Source organism: Capra hircus, chromosome 11 (genome assembly GCF_001704415.2).
Source record: "Capra hircus breed San Clemente chromosome 11, ASM170441v1, whole genome shotgun sequence".
Classification (NCBI taxonomy): domain Eukaryota; kingdom Metazoa; phylum Chordata; class Mammalia; order Artiodactyla; family Bovidae; genus Capra; species Capra hircus.
Genome location: NC_030818.1, coordinates 101844865 through 101864567, shown reverse-complemented (window position 1 = coordinate 101864567; position 19703 = coordinate 101844865). Strand labels below are relative to the sequence as shown.

General features: G+C 41.6%; 1 protein-coding gene and 1 non-coding gene across 4 annotated transcripts in view; one reads left to right on the top strand and one right to left on the bottom strand.

Annotated features, from left to right (window-relative positions):
- The window catches only part of SETX (senataxin), an 84940-nt gene that overhangs the window by 16971 nt on the left and 48266 nt on the right, over positions 1-19703 (top strand). For all 3 annotated transcript variants that reach the window (XM_018056034.1, XM_018056035.1, XM_018056036.1), the window contains exons 4-8: positions 2746-2956; positions 5148-5257; positions 16082-16301; positions 17174-17293; positions 19440-19611. In XM_018056034.1, the coding sequence (XP_017911523.1) occupies positions 2746-2956; positions 5148-5257; positions 16082-16301; positions 17174-17293; positions 19440-19611 (833 nt within the window). The remainder of the gene's footprint in view (positions 1-2745; positions 2957-5147; positions 5258-16081; positions 16302-17173; positions 17294-19439; positions 19612-19703) is intronic.
- On the bottom strand, positions 12994-13066 carry TRNAS-GGA. The gene has a single exon. It is a non-coding gene; the product is annotated as a tRNA-Ser (tRNA).

Here is a 19703-nt window from a genome sequence, read left to right as displayed (position 1 = left end):
GGTCCCATCACTTCATGGCAAATAGATGGGCAAACAATGGAAACAGTGGGAGACTTGGTTTTTTAGGTTCCAGAATCACTGAGATGTTGATTGTAGCCTTGAAATTAAAAGATGCTTGCTCTTTTGGAAGAAAAGCTATGAGCAACCTAGACAGCATATTAGAAAGCAGAGACATTACTTTGCAAACAAAGGTCCATCTAGTCAAAGCTATGTTTTTTCCAGGAGTCATGTATGGATGTGAGACCATAAAGAAAGCTGAGTGCCAAAGGATTGATGCTTTTGAACTGTGGTATTGAAGACTCATTAGAGTCCCTTGGACTTGAAGGAGATCCAACCAGTCCATCCTAAAGGAAATCAGTCCTGAATACTCACTGGACAGACTGATGCTGAAGCTCTAGTACTTTGGCCACCTGATGCGAAGAACAGACTCATTAGAAGAGACCCTGATGCTAGGAAAGATTGAAGGCAGGAGAAGAAGGTGATGACAGAGGATGTTTGGATGGCATCACTGACTTGATGAACATGAGTTTGAGCAAGCTCCAGGAGTTGGTGATGGATAACGAGGCCTGGTGTGCTGCTGTCCGTGGGGCTGCAGAGAGTCGGACACAACTGAGCAACTGAACTAATAGGTTTGGGATTGTCTTGTTTTCATTTGTTTCTATGCATATTTTGATTTCCTTTTTGATTTCTTTGTTGATCTGGTTATTCGCAAGCATGTTGTTCAGTCTCCATGTTTTGTATTTTTAATAGTTTTTTTCCCTGTAGTTGACATCTATCTTAATATATTGTGATCAGGAAAGATGCTTGAAATGATTTCAGTTATTAAAAGTTTAAGTTCAGTCTCTTAGTTGTGTCTGACTCTTTGTGACCGCATGAATTGCAGCACGCCAGGCCTCCCTGTCCATCACCAACTCCCGGAGTTCACTCAAACTCAGGTCCATCGAGTTGGTGATGCCATCCAGCCATCTCATCCTCTGTTGTCCCGTTCTCCTCCTGCCCCCAGTCCCTCCCAGCATCAAGAGTCTTTTCCAGTGAGTCAACTCTTTGTATGAGGTGGCCAAGTTTTACTGGAGTTTCAGCTTTAGCATCAGTCCTTCCAAAGAACACCCAGGACTGATCTCCTTTAGGATGGACTGGTTGGATCTCCTTGCAGTTGAAGGGACTCTCAAGAGTCTTCTCCAACACCACACTTCAAAAGCATCAATTCTTCGGTGCTCAGCTTTCTATTTATAGTCCAACTCTCACATCCATACATGACTACTGGAAAAACCATAGCCTTACTAGATGGACCTTTGTTGGCAGGTGTTTTTTTATTTTTTTGTCTCTGGCCAACCCATGGTTTGGGTAGCTATCTCATATGAGCTCCTCAGATTGTCTTCAGGACATTCAGGCCCGGTCCTTACCCTAAGGACCAGTGATGCAGCCTGCGCCTCCCTGCGCAGTCCCCAGTCACTGGTGGCAGACTTAAGCGTCTGTGCCACTTCTCCATCTCTGCTTATAGTGTGGTTAGGCACATATTCTCTGGGGTTTTTTTTTTCTTGTCCTTCCAGTTACGTTGCCCTCTGAGATTCCAAAACTCCCCATAGAGAGGCACGTCAGAGGGTTTCCTACTGTTGGAAACTTCTTCACGACTCCCTCCTCAGGACGGTCTCCGTCCCTAAATCTTTTGTCCCTGAATTGTCTTATATTTTGCCCTACCTCCTTTCAAAGAGATTGGGCTGCCTTTCTGGATGCCTGATGTCTTCCACCAGCGTTCAGAAGTTGTTTTGTGGAAGTTGCTTAACATTCAAATGATCTCATAAATTTGTGGGGAGAGAGTGGTCTCCCTGTCCTGTTCCTCTGCCTTCTTGGGACTACTCCTCTTTTCATTTTTTTAATGGGTAGGTGGTATAAGTCAGTGAAGTGAAAGTGTTAGTTGCTCAGTCGTCTCGTGACTCTTTGGATCCGATGAACACATAGCAGCTCCTCTGTCTATGGAATTCTCCAGACAGGAATACTGGAGTGGGTAACCCACCCTTTCTCTAGGGAATCTTCCTGACCCAGAAACTGAACCTTAGTCTCCTGCATTGCAGGTGGATTCTTTACCACCTGAGCTACCAGGGAAGCCCCCAAAATCAGTAAGGAGAAGTATATTTTTTAGTGATAGTAACCAAAATGAAACACATAATTTTCAATGTGTGGCTGTGAATATTTAGTTTATTACATATATCTGATGGAAAATGAACACAGACCATAGAGATATGTATAATACTACGAAGAGGAGAGGGGATGATTACTTATGAACCTACTGAGAAAACTCGGACGTGTACAGAATTCTCTAGCTATGAACCTAAGTAGTGTCTTTATGCTAAAACTGATGTTTCAAGGCAGTTACCTCTGCCTGGAACGTGAAAGGGGAGTCACAGAAGGCCCAGCTTGTGCCTCAACAAAGAAGCTCCACCTTCTCCTTTCCAACAGAGGGTAGTTGACAGAGATATTGATGTATTTATAGCAAAACTCCTCAAAAGCAATGTTTTAAACATCTCACACTCTGTGTGCTCATGTTCCTGTATCATAAAAGCCACTTAAAAGTCACTAAGCCATGTTTAGTGAGTCTTTAAATAAATCTAATATGTGGTGTTAGTACTTCTCTAAACGTGTGAATTTTTATACTCAGGAAAAGGCTTTCTAGAAGGATCACTGCATGCAGTATATTTTGTTGATAATAAGATACAGAGCACATGGTTCATTTTTCTTTTCCTGTAGGTTTTATGGGAATTAGAAACCTTACGTCTCATAAATCACTTTGAAAGATCCATGAAGGCAGAAATTGGAGATGATGATGAGTTATATATAGTAGACAACAACGGAGAGGCACAGCTGTTCGACTTCACTGGCCAAGACTTTGAAAATAAGCTTCGAGTTCCTCTTCTTGAAATACTGAAATATCCATATTTGCTTTTACATGAGCATGTCAGTGAGTATCTTGGGTGTTTTCACAGTTGTATCAGTTTTATTTTAAGAATTGTAAGAATTTTGGTTATCTGTATTGAAAAATCTGTTCCTTAAATGTATAATTAGGGTACTTAGTAATTTTTCCAAACATAGTAAAGTGAATTACACAGTGAATACCATATGTATACCACATAGATGATTCTACAGTTGTTAACATGTAACTCTACTTGCTTTATCTGTCCATTTATTCATCTGTTCAGTTAATTTTCATTCTTGGAATCTGTCTATAGCAGGGTTTTCAGACCTGGCACTGTTGACATTTTGAATTGGATAATTCTTGCTGGGTGGGCCTGTAGGATGTTACAGGAACATCCCTGACCTCTTTCCACTAGATGTCAGTAGTGGCTTTCTCTCCCTTCTGCCCTGGTTGTGACCACCAAAAATGTCTTTGCTGTTAAGTCACTTCAGTTGTGTCCAACTCTGTGCGACCCCATAGACGGCAGGCCACCAGACTCCCCCGCCCCTGGGATTCTCCAGGCAAGAACACTGGAGTGGGTTACCATTTCCTTCTCCAGTGCATGAAAGTGAAAAGTGAAAGTGAAGTCGCTCAGTCGTGTCCGACTCTTAGCGACCCCATGGACCGCAGCCTACCAGGCTCCTCCATCCATAGGATTATCCAGGCAAGAGTGCTGGAGTGGGGTGCCATTGCCTTCTTTGAAAAGTGTCCCTGGATAGTGTCAAATGTCCCATGGGAGTTGGGGGTTGGGGCCAGACAGAGGCAAAATTGCCAGATTCAGAACCACTGGTCTGTAGTAGTTTTTAGTAATTACTATGACATAGCATATTATAACTGCCTAGATTTTGGTCCTTTGTATTTGAATTTCTTAATAAAAGTCTCTTGAAGACATTTTTCTGATCTGTCAAATCTAACAAAACAATAGTACCTTTAGGTACCTACTACTGTATCTAGGCCATGTTCAGATTTTTCCAGTAGTTGCAGAATTTTTTTGGCAGATTTATTTAAATTAGGGTGCAGTCAAGGACTTTGCATTGGTTCCATTTAGTTTGTGTTTCTTACATCTTTTAATCCAGAATCATTCACATACACGCACACACATTTTTTTTATTTGCCATAACTTTTGCTGAGACCAAGAGGTTGCCCTGTAGAATAATGCACTTCCTAGATTTTTTGATCTCTATCTTGTCATGTTATTTAACTTATTTCTCTATTCTGTTTCAGTATACTGAAAAGTAGATCTAAAGATTTACTAGAGAAATCAGCTCTTTCTAAATAAATTCAAAATAGATTTTTAAACTCTTTAATAAGCCACTTTTCAAGCATTTATTAAACAGTACCATATCCAGAAAAGTATATAAGCTTAGTTTTTCATAAATTAAACACACTTGTGTAGCTGGCATCCAGGTCAAGAAACAAAAAAAAACATCAACACACCAGGAGCTCTTCTCCTACTTTTCCAGTCATTATTCCTCTTCCCCAAAGCTAACCACTGTCACTGTGGTATTCTTTTGAGGCTTGATGAGTTGGCTCATCTGATAGGATGCATGTGTAAGTCTGTTCAGTACACTTCTGGAAGTAATGAAATTTCCAAAAAGCAGTGGGATTAGGATAGTGCTGGCACAGATAGACTGATGGATGGGAACAGTGTAGAGAGTCGAGAAGGAAACCAGGTATATTTGGGGAATTTAGTGTTTGATGATGATAGTATTTCAACCAGTGGAGGAAATGGGGTACTCAGTAACTGAGAGTAGGACAGAATAGCCATTTGTGGATAAAGTTGTTACCACTCTGATACAAAATGAAGTCCACGTGGGGTCAACATGTAAAATACTAATGGGATTGGACTATAACCCTACTTCCAAGAAGATGCCCTCTGGAGATAATTATGCCCTGTGTGAAAGAAGATGTTTATACTAGTAAAGTCAGTCAGTCATAGGAATATATTATGAATTAACATGATGACTACTATATATATATCGCAGACTTTCACGACTACCATATATATACCTCAGTCTTTCAGAAGATTGAATATTGTTCCTACATTTATACAGTTTTTTGCCTCAGTTTAAAAAAAAAATGAGAAACTTTTCATTTACTTGCAGAGTAACTTCATGAAGGAGCAAGACAGATTTAGGGAATCTCGTTAAGCTGATAAGTTTTGTCTTACATTTACTGCTTTATTTTTTCTATTTAGATGAATTATGTGTTGAAGCACTTTGCCGGATGGAACAAGCTAATTGTTCCTTTCAAGTTTTTGACAAACATCCAGGGATCTATCTATTTTTGGTTCATCCCAATGAAATGGTAAGTGTCAGTGACATGCAGTAGAAGAGGATATCTTCTTTTGTACCAATAGATGACTGACTAGAAGTTTTGGTGTGTACTTTGTGTAAAATATTTGCCAAAATTATTCTTTTGTTGTAAAATTACTGCAATTAAGGAGAAAGTGCTTTAGTGGGGGTGGGGGGCCCAAAGAAGAAGAGATTTAAGAGAGTAGGGAATCCGTCTGATAGGTGATGCTCCAATTTGAAAGCCAAGGGGATGATTCAGACTTCTTTTAATATGTTGATCTGAGCCAATGAAGGACTGTTCTCTGTTGCTTTTCTTGCCAGCCTGCCCCACTCCAAGCACATGGAAATACCACTTAAAACATTTAAAATTATTTTGTTAGTGAATGAGGTTTTTAAAAGGTAATGGTGTATGGGAAGGACAAGAAGATTAGTTCCTAGGTGCTCCACAGGAGGAATGTAAGAATCAGAGCAGTAGGTAGAACAGAAACAGAGAGCAACCCCAGAGTTTTGGAACCTGATGTTGAGCTGATGGCTGGGGTTTGCAGATTTATCACATGTGGTGAGGCATCAGGTGCTGTGGGTCTGTATATGTTGGCCTCTTGAGTTACAGTGTTAAGAAAAAAGCTGTGCAGGGCAGTTCTGCTGATGGAGGGCCAGTAAAGAGCCTGTAAGTGGCAAAGAACATGGTAATGGTGTTTCAAGAAAAATGGTGATGAATTTCAGTCTCTTCTGTGCCAAACCCTAACAATGATAGAAAAAATTGAAAACAGAGGAATTTGAAAAGCTGTAATCACACAGTTCAAGAAGTAAATGTTCCTTTGAACCAGTAAGGGAGCATAAGCACAAGGTGATGAGCAGTGGAAACTTGTAGGCCTGGCTGGCAGTAGGTAGCAAGGGATTGAGTTTATGCAGGATAACAGGAATTACAAGTATACTCGATGCTAGGGTAGACCCAGAGTCAAGGCCTCTGCTTAAATGAGATGGGGCCTGCCTTGCTGTGAAAGAAGATTGGCAGAAATTACCACCAGTAGCTGTCTAGGACTGGCTTTATTAAAGCTGCAGATGAGTAGAGGAAGCTGGTCCAGCTGAGCAACCAGGATCTGGTCCTGCCATTGCAGGCTTCAGGACTGAGTCTGCAGAGCCAGGAGTGACTGGATTCTTCACTATAAGCTTATTTTACAGGTGAGGAAACTGAGTCAGGAGACTTATCCACAGTTATACATTCTAGTTTGTGGTGACTGGGATTTATGTACAGGCAACCTGACCCCGGTGATAGAAGCAAGGTCCGATGCTATAAAGAGCAGTGTTGCATAGGAACCTGGACTGTCAGGTCCATGAATCAAGGCAAATTGGAAGTGGTCAAACAAGAGAGAACGTAGACATGCTAGGAATCAGCGAACTAAAATGGACTGGAATGGGTGAATTTAACTCAGATGACCATTATATCTACTACTGCGGCAGGAATCCCTCAGAAGAAATGGAGTAGCCATCATGGTCAACAAAAGAGTCCGAAATGCAGTACTTGGATGCAGTCTCAAAAATGACAGAATGATCTCTGTTCGTCTCCAAGGCAAACTATTCAATATCACAGTTATCCAAGTCTATGCCCCAATCAGTAATGCTGAAGAAGCTGAAGTTGACGGTTTTATGAAGACCTATAAGACCTTTTAGAACTAACACCCAAAAAACATGTCCTTTTCATTATACGGGACTGGAATGCAAAAGTAGGAAGTCAAGAAAGACGTGGAGTAGCAGGCAAATTTGGCCTTGGAATGCAGAATGAAGCAGGGCAAAGAATAATAGAGTTTTGCCAAGAAAATGCACTGGCCATAGCAAACACCCTCTTCCAACAACACAAGAGAAGACCTTACACATGGACATCACCAGATGGTCACAGTGAAATGAGATTGATTATATTCTTTGTAGCCAAAGATGGAGAAGCTCTATACAGTCAACAAAAACAAGATCTGACTGTGGCTCAGATCATGAACTCCTTATTACCAAATTCAGACTCAAATTGAAGAAAATAGGGACAACCACTAGACCATTCAGGTTATGACCTAAATCAAATTCCTTATGATTGTTCAGTGGAAATGAAAAATAGATTTAAGGGCCTAGATCTGATAGATATGAGTGCCCAGTGAACTATGGACGGAGGTTCGTGACATTGTACAGGAGACAGGGATCAAGACCATGCCCATTGAAAAAAAAAATGCAAAAAAGCAAAATGGCTGTCTGGAGAGGCCTTACAGATAGCTGTGAAAAGAAGAGAAGCAAAAAGCCAAGGAGAAAAGGAAAGATACAAGCATCTGAATGCAGAGTTCCAAAGAATAGCAAGAAGAGATAAGAAAGCCTTCTTCAGGGATCAGTGCAAAGAAATAGAGGAAAAGAACAGAATGGGAAAGACTAGAGATCTCTTCAAGAAAATTAGAGATACCAAGGGAACATTTCATGCAAAGATGGGCTCGATAAAGGACAGATATGGTCTGGACCTAACAGAAGCAGAAGATGTTAAGAAGAGGTGGCAAGAATACACAGAAGAACTGTACAAAAAAGATCTTCACGACCCAGATAATCATGATGATGTGATCACTCACCTAGGGCCAGACATCCTGGAATGTGGAGTCAATTGGGCCTTGGAAAGCATCACTACGAACAAAGCTAGTGGAGATGATGGAATTCCAGTGGAGCTATTTCAAATCCTGAAAGATGGTGCTGTGAAAGTGCTGCACTCAATATGCCAGCAAATTTGGAAAACTCAGCAGTGGCCACAGGACTGGAAAAGGTCAGTTTTCATTCTAATCCCAAAGAAAGGCAATGCCAAAGAATGCTCAAACTACCGCACAATGGCACTGATCTCATATGCTAGTAAAGTAGTGCTCAAAATTCTCCAAGCAGGCTTCAGCAGTACATGAACCGTGAACTTCCAGATGTTCAAGCTGGTTTTAGAAAAGGCAGAGGAACCAGAGATCAAATTGCTAAATCCACTGGATCATGGAGAAAGGAAGAGAGTTCCAGAAAAACATCTATTTCTGCTTTATTGACTATGCCAAAGCCTTTGACTGTGTGGATCACAATAAAGTGTGGAAAATTCTTCGCAAGAGATGGGAATACCAGACCACCTGACCTGCCTCATGAGAAATCTGGGTGCAGGTCAGGAAGCAACAGTTAGAACTGGACAGGGAACAACAGACTGGTTCCAAATAGGAAAAGGAGTACGTCAAGGCTGTATATTGTCACCCTGCTTATTTAACTTCTATGCAGAGTACATCATGAGAAATGCAGGACTGAAGAAGCACAAGCTGGAATCAAGATTGCAGGGAGAAATATCAATAACCTCAAATATGCAGATGACACCACCCTTATGGCAGAAAGTGAAGAGGAGCTAAAGAGCCTCTTGATGAAAGTGAAAGAGGAGCGTGAATAAGTTGACCTAAAGCTCAACATTCAGAAAACGAAGATCATGGCATCCGGTCTCATCACTTCATGGGAAATAGATGGGGAAACGGTGGAAACAGTGTCAGACTTTATTTTTTAGGGCTCCAAAATCACTGCAGATGGTGATTGCAGCCATGAAATTAAAAGATGCTTACTCCTTGGAAGAAAAGTTATGACCAACCGAAATAGCATATTCAAAAGCAGAGACATTACTTTGCCAACAAAGGTCCGTCTAATCAAGGCTATGGTTTTTCCTGTGGTCCTATATGGATGTGAGAGTTGGACTGTGAAGAAGGCTGAGCACCGAAGAATTGATGCTTTTGAACTGTGGTGTTGGAGAAGACTCTTGAGAGTCCCTTGGACTGCAAGGAGATCCAACCAGTCCATTCTGAAGGAGATCAGCCCTGGAATTTCTTTGGAAGGAATGATGCTAAAGCTGAAACTCCAATACTTTGGCCACCTCATGTGAAGAGTTGACTCATTAGAAAGGACTCTGATGCTGGGAGGGATTGGGGGCAGGAGGAGAAGGGGATGACAGGATGAGATGGCTGGATGGCATCACTGACCCGACGGACATGAGTCTGAGTGAACTCCGGGAGTTGGTGATAGACAGGGAGGCCTGGCGTGCTGCGATTCATGGGATCGCAAGGAGTCGACACGACTGAGCGACTGAACTGAACATGACCCCATAAAGTAGGCTGTGGGAGAGGGCTCATGTTGGGTGGTCATACACCCAGGTGTGCATTCTGAGTGGATCATTCACCAACTGTGGGACTTTGGGCAAGCCCCTCACCTACTGGGATTCCCTGGTGGCTCAGCTGGTAAAAAATCTGCCTGCAGTGCAGGACACTTGGGTTTGAATCCTGGTTGGGGCAGATCACTTGGAGAAGGGAATGGCAACCCACTCCAGTAGTCTTGTCTGGAAAATCCCATGGACGGAGGGGCCTGATAGGCTGCAGTCCATGGGGTCACTAAGAGTCGGACACGATTGAGTGAGTTCACTTTCACTTTTCACTTTCATGCATTGGAGAAGGAAATGGCAACCCACTCCAGTGTTCTTGCCTGGAGAATCCCAGGGGCCGGGGAGCCTGGTTGGCTGCCGTCTATGGGGTCGCACAGAGTCGGACACGACTGAAGCGACTTAGCAGCAGCAGCAGCAGCAGCAGTAGCCGTGAGGCTATAGGCTTTATGGCAGGGCTATTGGCAGCTTACCTCCAAGAGGATTTATGCCATGATGTGCCTCCCAGGTCTGCTGCTCCCAGTGCCCCTGCCTCTGCCGACCCATGCCTTCACTGTTCTGTTCTGTGTTGTGAAGTCGCTCAGTTGTGTCCGACTGTTTGCGACCCCATGGACTGTACTGGAGACCCTCAAACATGCAAGGCAGGTCTGGCCCAATCTCTTGCAGGGGTCACTGCCCCTTTCCCCTGGGTGCTGGTACACACAGCCTTTTTTTTTTGTGGTCTTCAATAGTTCTGTTTCTCCCAAGTCTTTGCCAAATGCCATGGTTGGGAAGGCTGATGTGGGGCCTAGAACCTTTGCAACAGTGAGAGAACTTCTTTGGTATTAATTGTCTCCAGTTTGTGCGTTGTCACCTGGTGAGATTGGGATTTGATTTTAACGTGTCTGCAGCCCTCCTACCATAACCTTGCAGCTTCTCCTTTGTCCTAGAAGTTCCTGCAAGACCTTCTAGAACTAACACCCAAAAAAGATAACCTTTTCATCACAGGGGACTGGAATATAAAAGTAGGAAGTCAAGAAAACCTAGAGTAACAGGCAAGTTTCGTCTTGGAGTACAAAATGAAGCAGGGCAAAGGCTAACAGTTTGGGCAAGAGAACACACTGGTCATAGCAAACACCCTCTTCTAACAACACAAGAAACTACTCTACACTTGGAAATCACCAGATGGTCAGTACCAAAATCATATTGATGATAAACATGTCAGCAAATCTGGAAAACTCACCAGTGGCCACAGGACTGGAAAAGGTCAGTTTCCATTCCAATCCCAAAGAAAGGCAATGCCAAAGAATGCTCAAACTACCACACAATTGCACTCATCTACACGCTAGTAAAGTAATGCTCAAAATTTCCAAGCCAGGCTTCAGCAATACATGAACCGTGAACTTCCAGATGTTCAAGCTGGTTTTAGAAAAGACAAAGGAACCAGAGATCAAATTGCTAAATCCACTGGATTATCAAAAAAGCAAGAGAGTTCCAGAAAAACATCTATTTCTGCTTTATTGACTATGCCAAAGCCTTTGGCAATGTGGATCATAATAAATTGTGGAAAATTCTTCGCAAGAGATGGGAATACCAGACCACCTGACCTGCCTCTTGAGAAACCCATATGCAGGTCAGGAAGCAGGTTAGAGCTGGGCATGGAACAACAAACAGACTGGTTCCAAATAGGAAAAGGAGTACATCAAGGCTGTATATTCTCACCCTGTTTATTTAACATATATGCAGAGTACATTAATGAGAAACACAGGGCTGGAGGAAGCACGAGCTGGAGTCAAGATTGTGGGGAGAAGTATCAAGAACCTCAGATATGCAGATGATACCACCCTTGTGGCAGAAAGAGAGGAACTAAAGAGCCTCTTGATGAAATTAAAAGAGGAGAGTGAAAAAGTTGGCTTAAAGCTCAACATTCAGAAAACAAAGATCATGGCATCCGGTCCCATCACTTCATGGGAAATAGATGGGGAAACAGTGTCAGACTTTATTTTTCTGGGCTCTGAAATCACTGCAGTTGGTGATTGCAGCCATGAAATTAAAAGACGCTTACTCCTTGGAAGGAAATTTATGACCAACCTAGACAGCATATTGAAAAGCAGAGACATTACTTTGCCAACAAAGGTCCGTCTAGTCAAGGTTATTGTTTTTCCAGTAGTCCTGTATGGATGTGAGAGTTGGAGTATAAGGAAAGCTGAGTGCTGAGAAATTAATGCTTTTGAACTGTGGTGTTGGAGAAGACTCTCGAGAGTCCCTTGGACTGCAAGGAGATCCAATCAGTCCATCCTAAAGGAAATCAGTCCTGGGTGTTCATTGGAGGGACTGATGTTGAAGCTGAAACTCCAATACTTTGGCCACCTCATGCGGAGAGCTGAGTCATTTGAAAAGACCCTGATGCTGGGTAAGTTTGAGAGCAGGAGGAGAAGGGGATGACAGAATGAGATCGTTGAATGGCATCACCGACACAATGGACATGGGTTTGGGTGGACTCCAGGAGTTGGTGATGGATCGGGAAGCCTGGCGTCCTGTGGTCCATGTGGTCGCCAAGAGTTGGACACGACTGAGCGACTGAACTGAACTGATATGTATTCCTTGCTGCTGAAGATGCAGAAGCTCTTTACAGTCAGCAAAAACAAGACCTGGAGTTTACTGTGGCTCAGATCATGACTCCTTATTCCAAAACTCAGGCTTAAATTGAATAAAGTAGCGGAAACCATTTGGCCATTCAGATATAGTGGTTATGACGATACCGTAGAGGTGATGAATAGATTCAAGGGATTAGATCTGTTAGACTGAAAAACTATGGAAGAAGGTTTGTAACATTGTGTAGGAAGCAGTGACTAAAACCATCCCAAAGAAAAATGCAAGAAGGCAAAGTGGTTTTCTGGGGAGACCTTTACAAATAGCTGAGAAAAGAAGTGAAAGGTGAAGGAGAAAAGGAAAGATAAACCTAGCTGAATGCAGAGTTTCAGAAAACATTCAGGAGATAAGAGTCTTAAGTGAAAAGTGCAAGGAAATCGAGAAAAACAATAGAATGGGAAAGACTAGAGATCTTCAAGAAAATTGGAGATACCAAGGGAAAATTTGATGCAAGGATGGGCACAATAAAGGACAAAAACAGCAAGGACCTGACATTAGCAGAAGAAATTAAGAAGAGGTGGCAAGAATACACAGAAGAACTATACATAAAATGTCTTAATGACCCAGATAACCACAATGGTGTGATCACTCAGAAGTAGACATCCTGGAGTATGAAATCAAGTGGGTCTTAGGAGGCATCACTATAAACAAAGCTAGTGAAGGTGATGGAATTCCAGCTAAACTATTTAAAATTGTAAAAGATGATTCTGTAAAAGTGCTGTACTGAATATGTCAGCCAATTTGGAAAACTCAGCAGTAGTCACAGAACTGAGAAATGTCACTTTTCATTGCAGTGCCAAAGAAAGTAAGTGAAAGTGAAGTCACTCAGTCGTGTCCAACTCTTTGCGACCCCATGGACTGTACCCTACCAGGCTTCTCCCTCCATGGAATTCTCCAGGCAAGAGTACTGGAGTGGATTGCCATTTCCTTCTCCAGGGGATCTTCCCGACTCAGGGATCGAACCTGGGTCTCCTGCATTCCAGGCAGACGCTTTAACCTCTGAGCCACCAGGGAAGCAGGGCAATGCCAAAGAATGTTCAAACTACTGTACAATTGAGCTTATTTCATATGTTAGCAAAGTAAAGCTCAAAATGCTTCAAGTTAGGCTTCAGCAGTATGTGAACTTGAGAACTTCCACATAGATGAACAAGCTGGTTTAAAAAAGGCAGAAACCAGAGGTCAAATTGCCAACATTCATTGGATCAAAACATCTGCTTCATTGACTAGGCTAAAGCTTTTGTGTGGATCGCAACAAACTGGAAAATTCTTAAAACGGATGGGAATATCAGACCACCTTACTTGTCTTGTGAGAAACCTGTATGCAAGTCAGGAAGCAACAGTTAGAACCAGACATGAAACAACAGACTGGTTCAAAATTGAGAAAGGAGTACATCAAGGCTGATATTATCACTCTGCTTATCTAACTTATATTCAGAGTATATCATGCAAAATGCTGAACTGGATGAATCAGAAACTGCAGTACGTCAAGGCTGTATATTGTCACCTTGCTTATTTAACTTCTATGCAGAGTACATCACGAGAAATGCTGGGCTGGAAGAAGCACCAGCAGGAATCAAGATTGCCAAGAGAAATATCAATAACCTCAGGTATGCAGATGACACCACCCTTATGGCAGAAAGTGAAGAGGAACTAAAGAGCCTCTTGATGAAAGTGAGAGAGGAGAGTGAAAAAGTTGGCTTAAAGCTCAACATTCAGAAAACGAAGATCATGGCATCTGGTCCCATCACTTCATGGGAAATAGATGGGGAAATGGTGGAAACAGTGTCAGACTTTCTTTTTGGGGGCTCCAAAATCACTGCAGATGGTGACTGCAGCCATGAAATTAAAAGACGTTTACTCCTTGGAAGGAAAGTTATGATCAACCTAGATAGCATATTGAAAAGCAGAGACATTACTTTGCCAACAAAGGTCCATCTAGTCAAGGCTATGGTTTTTCCAGTGGTCCTGTATGGATGTGAGAGTTGGACTGTGAAGAAAGCTGAGTGCCGAAGAATTGATGCTTTTGAACTGTGGTGTTGGAGAAGACTCTTGAGAATCCCTTGGACTGCAAGGAGATCCAACCAGTCCATTCTAAAGGAGATCAGTCCTGGGTGTTCTTTGGAAGGACTGATGCTAAAGCTGAAACTCCAATACTTTGGCTACCTCATGTGAAGAGTTGACTCATTGGCAAAGACTGATGCTGGGAGGGATTGAGGGGAGGAGGAGAAGGGGACGACAGAGGATGAGATGGCTGGATGACATGGACATGAGTTTGAGTGAACTCTGAGAGTTGGTGATGGACAGGGAGGCCTGGCGTGCTGTGTCTCATGGGGTCGCAAAGAGTCGGATGTGACTGAGCAACTGAACTGAACTGAAGAAGTATCAACAGCCTCAGATATGCAGATGATACCAATCTGATGGCAGTAAGCGAAGAGGAACCAAGAGCCTCTTTGATGAAAGAGGAGTGCAAAAGTTGGCTCAAAACTCAGCATTCAGAAAACTAAGATCATAGCACCTGGTCTCTTCACTTCGTGGCAATTAGATGGAGGAAAATGTGGAAACAGTGACAGATTTCATTTTCTTGGACTCTAAAATCACTGTGGATGGTGACTGCAGCCATCAAATTAAAAGACACTTAACCCCTTGGAAGAAAAGCTGTAACAATCCTAGATAATGTTTTAAGAAGCAGAGATATCACTTTGCTGACAAAAGTCCGTATAATCAAAGTTATAGTTTTTCCAGTGTCAGATACGGATATGAGAGTTGGACCATAAAGAAGGCTGAGTGCGGAAGAGTTGCTGCTTTCAAATTGTGCTGGTGAAGACTCTTGAGAGTCCCTTAGACAGCAAAGAGATCAAACCAGTCAATCTTACAGGAAGTCAGCCCTAAATACTCATTGGAAGGAGTGATGTTGAAACTGAAGCTTCAATACTTTGGCCACCTGATGCGAAGAGCCAACTGACTCATTGGAAAAGACCCTGATGCTGGGAAAGATTGAGGGCAGGAGAAGAGGGCAACAGAGAATGAGATGGTTGGATAGCATCATTGAGTCAGTAGACATGAGTTTGTGCGAACTCTGCGAGATAGTGAAGAACAGGGAAACCTGATGTGCTGTAGTCCATGGGGTTGCAGGGTTGGACATTACTTAGTGACTGAACAACAGCATGGTGCATTTGTCTCCTTTGATTTGCTGTAGTCCATGGGGTTGCAGAGTTGGACATTACTTAGTGACTGAACCAACAGCATGGTGCATTTGTTTCCTTTGATTTGGAACATTTCCCCAGCCTTGTGTTTTTTTGTTTTTTGTTTTTTGGCTGCTCTGGTTCAAAATCACTGCAGATGATGACTGCAGCCATGAAATAAAAGACGCTTACTCCTTGGAAGGAAAGTTATGATCAACCTAGATAGCATATTGAAAAGCAGAGACATTACTTTGCCAACAAAGGTCCATCTAGTCAAGGCTGTGGTTTTTCCAGTAGTCATGTATGGATGTGAGAGTTGGACAGTGAAGAAAGCTGAGCGCCGAAGAATTGATGCTTTTAAACTGTGGTGTTGGAGAAGACTCTTGAGAGTCCCTTGGACTGCAAGGAGATCCAACCAGTCTATCCTAAAAGAGATCAGTCCTGGGTGTTCATTGGAAGGAGTGATACTGAAGCTGAAACTCCAATACTTTGGCCACTTCATGCGAAGAGTAGACTCATTGGAAAAGACCCCGATGCTGGGAAGGATTGGGGGCAGGAGGAGAAGGGGACGACAGAGGATGAGATGGCTGGATGGTATCACCGACTCACTTTCACTTTTCATTTTCATGCGTTGGAGAAGGAAATGGCAACCCACTCCAGTGTTCTTGCCTGGAGAATCCCAGGGGCGGGGGAGCCTGGTGGGCTGCCGTCTATGAGGTCGCACAGAGTCGGACATGACTGAAGTGACTTAGCAGCAGCAGCGAATTCCTATTTTAAATAGATTCTTGCTGTATATAGACAGTTGTTCACTGAATGAAGTAACTGAATGAATGTGTTGTGCTTTTAGGTTCGGCGTTGGGCTATCCTGACTGCAAGAAACTTGGGGAAAGTGGATAGAGATGATTACTATGACTTACAGGAGGTTTTGACTTGCCTTTTTAAAGTTATTGAGTTGGGACTTTTAGAAAACCCAGACATTTATACTTCTTCTGTCCTTGAGAAGGGTAAACTGGTTCTTCTGCCTTCACACATGTATGATACTGCCAACTACAAAAACTATTGGTTAGGTGAGTATTGTTGCTATACAAATAACAATTAGTATTTTCCAGTAGTGTTTCTTTTTAAGCCTACAGTAATCTGGCACTTTTATTTATTTTTAAATTGGCAGATAGTTGCTTTATATTGTGTTAGTTTTTGCCAGACATCGACGTGATCCAGTAGTTCTTACAGTTATCCAGCAAAAGTCGTCTCATTTGGTAACCTGATCGGAATTGCTAAATAAGAGATTTCGTAGTTTCCAGTTCTTGTTCTGTCATTAAATTGACCATTACAGCGTCTCTTTTTAAACACTTTTTATCATAGAAATCATCTGTTTAACAAGTATCTTTTGAAGTATGGCAAGTAGATCTTTTATTTAAGGCATTATTAAATGTAACAAAATATTATCATAGCAGCTGACTTTAATAGATTTTGATCTATTGGAAAAAGGAGGTTTCATACTTCTTTTCCTAGCTGTAAAATATTTCCTGGCAGAAAGAGATTAACTTTGGTTTTCAACAAATTCTATACTGAACTTAAAATAGTTCTGTCCTATTCATTGATTCAGAGTCTTGGTCATGTGTATATTTGGCAGTGATTGGTACGTGAAATATGATGATCTTAAAACTTAAGGGATCTTCAATTTTATGAGATTAAATTGTGTGTAGTCATTTGGGAAATTGCTTTTTAACAAAGTTCGTAGTATTTTCCCTTTTATTCAGTCTAAAGTTCTGTTCTTGGGAGCAGTTGTATGTGAATGTCTCAGACTTTAGTGTCTAAGGCACTGGATTATATTTTGCTTCATCTTACTGCCATGTTATTATTCTGCCAACTAAACCAGAGAAGACTTGAGAACAGCATTAATGTCATCAGTTCAAGCAAACTATATGTGGTCTTACAGGTATTTGCATGCTGCTTACCATTCTTGAGGAGCAAGCCATGGATTCACTGTTGTTGGGCTCAGATAAACAGAATGATTTTATGCAGTCAATACTTCATACCATGGAGAGGCAATCAAATGGTAATAAACTTTATTTGCTGAATTTTGTGATGGTGGTGCACTTTAAAATTACTAGAGTCACTGTAAGAATTTGGATGTATGATATGGAGGAAAGAATGAACACTTTATGGTTTTTGTCACGTTCAGAATGTTAAATTGGAAAGGATCTTTAGCGTTTAACTTAACACTTTATTTTTATAAGAGACTGAAGCCCAGAGGTGTTAACTTTCTCACATTGCAATACCCAATTAGTAGTAGAATGAAGAGTAGTCTAGAACCCAAAGGAGGTGAATTTCTAATAATGTGATAGTAAATGTATGCAGAAAGATTCTGCTGTCCCATACCTCACTTTTGCTTGGTTTTTCATTTCACTTCGGTTTTCTGTGGTTATACTGTCCAACACAGTGACTGGCAGCCAAATGTGATTGTTTAAATTTATACTAAGGAAACTTAAAAATTCAGGTTTTCAGTCCCATTAGCTGTAACTTCAAGAGCTCAGTGGCCACATGTGCCTGGCTGCTAGCATATTAAACTGGGCAGACAGTGAGCCATTTGTATCATCACAGGAAGTTCCCTTGGACAGTGCTGCTCAGATAGCCTAATAAATAGGGTCTAAAATTGTATTTGTTAGTAGAGGCCAGCTTGGTTTTATCAGGCTTATCAGTGAGAGTCTGTACTAGTGTTTCCAGTCTTAACCTTCTTTATGAAGGAATGAATCATCAAAGACCAAGCATGCCATATCCTGTGAAAATACAATTTTTTACCCACTTTCACTTCTCTTTAGGCAACTTCGGTATAGATACAAATTCTTTTGTGGAGAATTTTAAAAGAAATATGTAACTGTTACTGTTTCTTTGATCACATGTGTTTTCTTGTGAGATTATTTCTGATCAAGGTTATTACTAATTCACTTAGCAGAATTTACTAAGTAATTTGTTCTTTCCCAGTGCTTTACACGTGCATTTCTGTTCTCTCTGTTAATCCAGCTCCCCTAACATGCTTCAGAATGAGTCACCTCTTTAGGAAACTTTCTGTAATTGTCTTTACCTTACTGATGACTTCGTATTTGAGAGCTTGCTAGACAAAAGATAGCTACAGTGTAGGATAAAAAAAGTATATGAGAAGTTCTACACAAATGACTATGATTTTTTTTTTAAAGTAGAGTCTAAGAGCCCTGAAGGAAATAAAGCAGAAAGTTCTTGGGTTGTCAGAGATTGTGTGTGTGAGACCACTTATTCCAAAGAGTACTGTGGAAGGTCGAATGACTGGGAGTGTTTGCTGCAGGGGGAGGTATTTGAGTTGAACTGTAAGGAAGGAAAGGAAACTTTTTTTTTTGGATTGGTGGTACTAATAGTGAAACTGTTCTATCTAGTTCTTGGGAAAAGCCAGCAATCCTTTTTTTTTTTTCTATAGATGGTGTATCTTTATTTTAGTATGGAAAAATAAATCTGAGAAGAATAGAATAAGATCTTACAAGTGCTTGACTGAGAACTTTGAATTTCCTTAGAAAACAGTGAGGAGCAGTTTAAGGTCTATGAGTGGGTCTGTGTTTTGCCACTGCACATAGAGAAGAGGGAAACGACTGGATGCCAGAGGATGGGAGTAGTGACCATTCCTGCCAGGTGGATGGAATGGAAATAACAAGGCCACATTGAGACAGGGGTGGATGAAAAGAGTGCATCTCTGCTTGTCCAGTGCCTCAGGGATTCAGTCTCGTACACCAGCCAGATGACACACACAGTTCGGGATTTCTTGTATCATGGACTTTGTTTAGATCTGGAGATACCAGGTTTTTCTTACTTCTCCCTTCCTCACTTCTGCTGTTTAGTGAAGGATGAGAATATAAAGGTCTGGAAGAAGCAGAGTAGGAAAGATTCTTAAAGGTGTGGCAAACAGGGTGAGAAAGTTGAGTTTATCTATCTAGACTATCTCAGTTTGTTTCACATGAAAAAATTTCTTAACCAAGGTGTATTGCTTTTAAAAAAATGCAAACACTACTTAAATATTTGCCAGCTTTCTAAGACCTATAGTTAGCAGGGCTTAAATTACTTCCTGCTTTGCTTTCAGTTTTGTTGCTACGCAGGTAAAGGGTGCTTAATTCTCAATATATTTTAGTACTTTTTTTCTAATTGTTTTTTAATTTGGCAATTACCCCATTGTGTTTCAGATGATAGTGTGGATCCTTTCTGGCCAGCGTTACACTGTTTCATGGTGATTCTGGATCGCCTTGGATCTAAGGTCTGGGGTCAACTTATTGATCCTATTGAAGCATTTCAAACCATTATTAACAACGTGAGCTACAATAGAGAGATCCAGAACATACGGAACAGCTGTATGAGGTTTGTTCAGTTCCTTTGTCACGATTTCAAACAGTCTGCATAAGGAAGTCTATTAATTGACAGGATTTTTTTCTTCTTTTTTTACCCCCTTT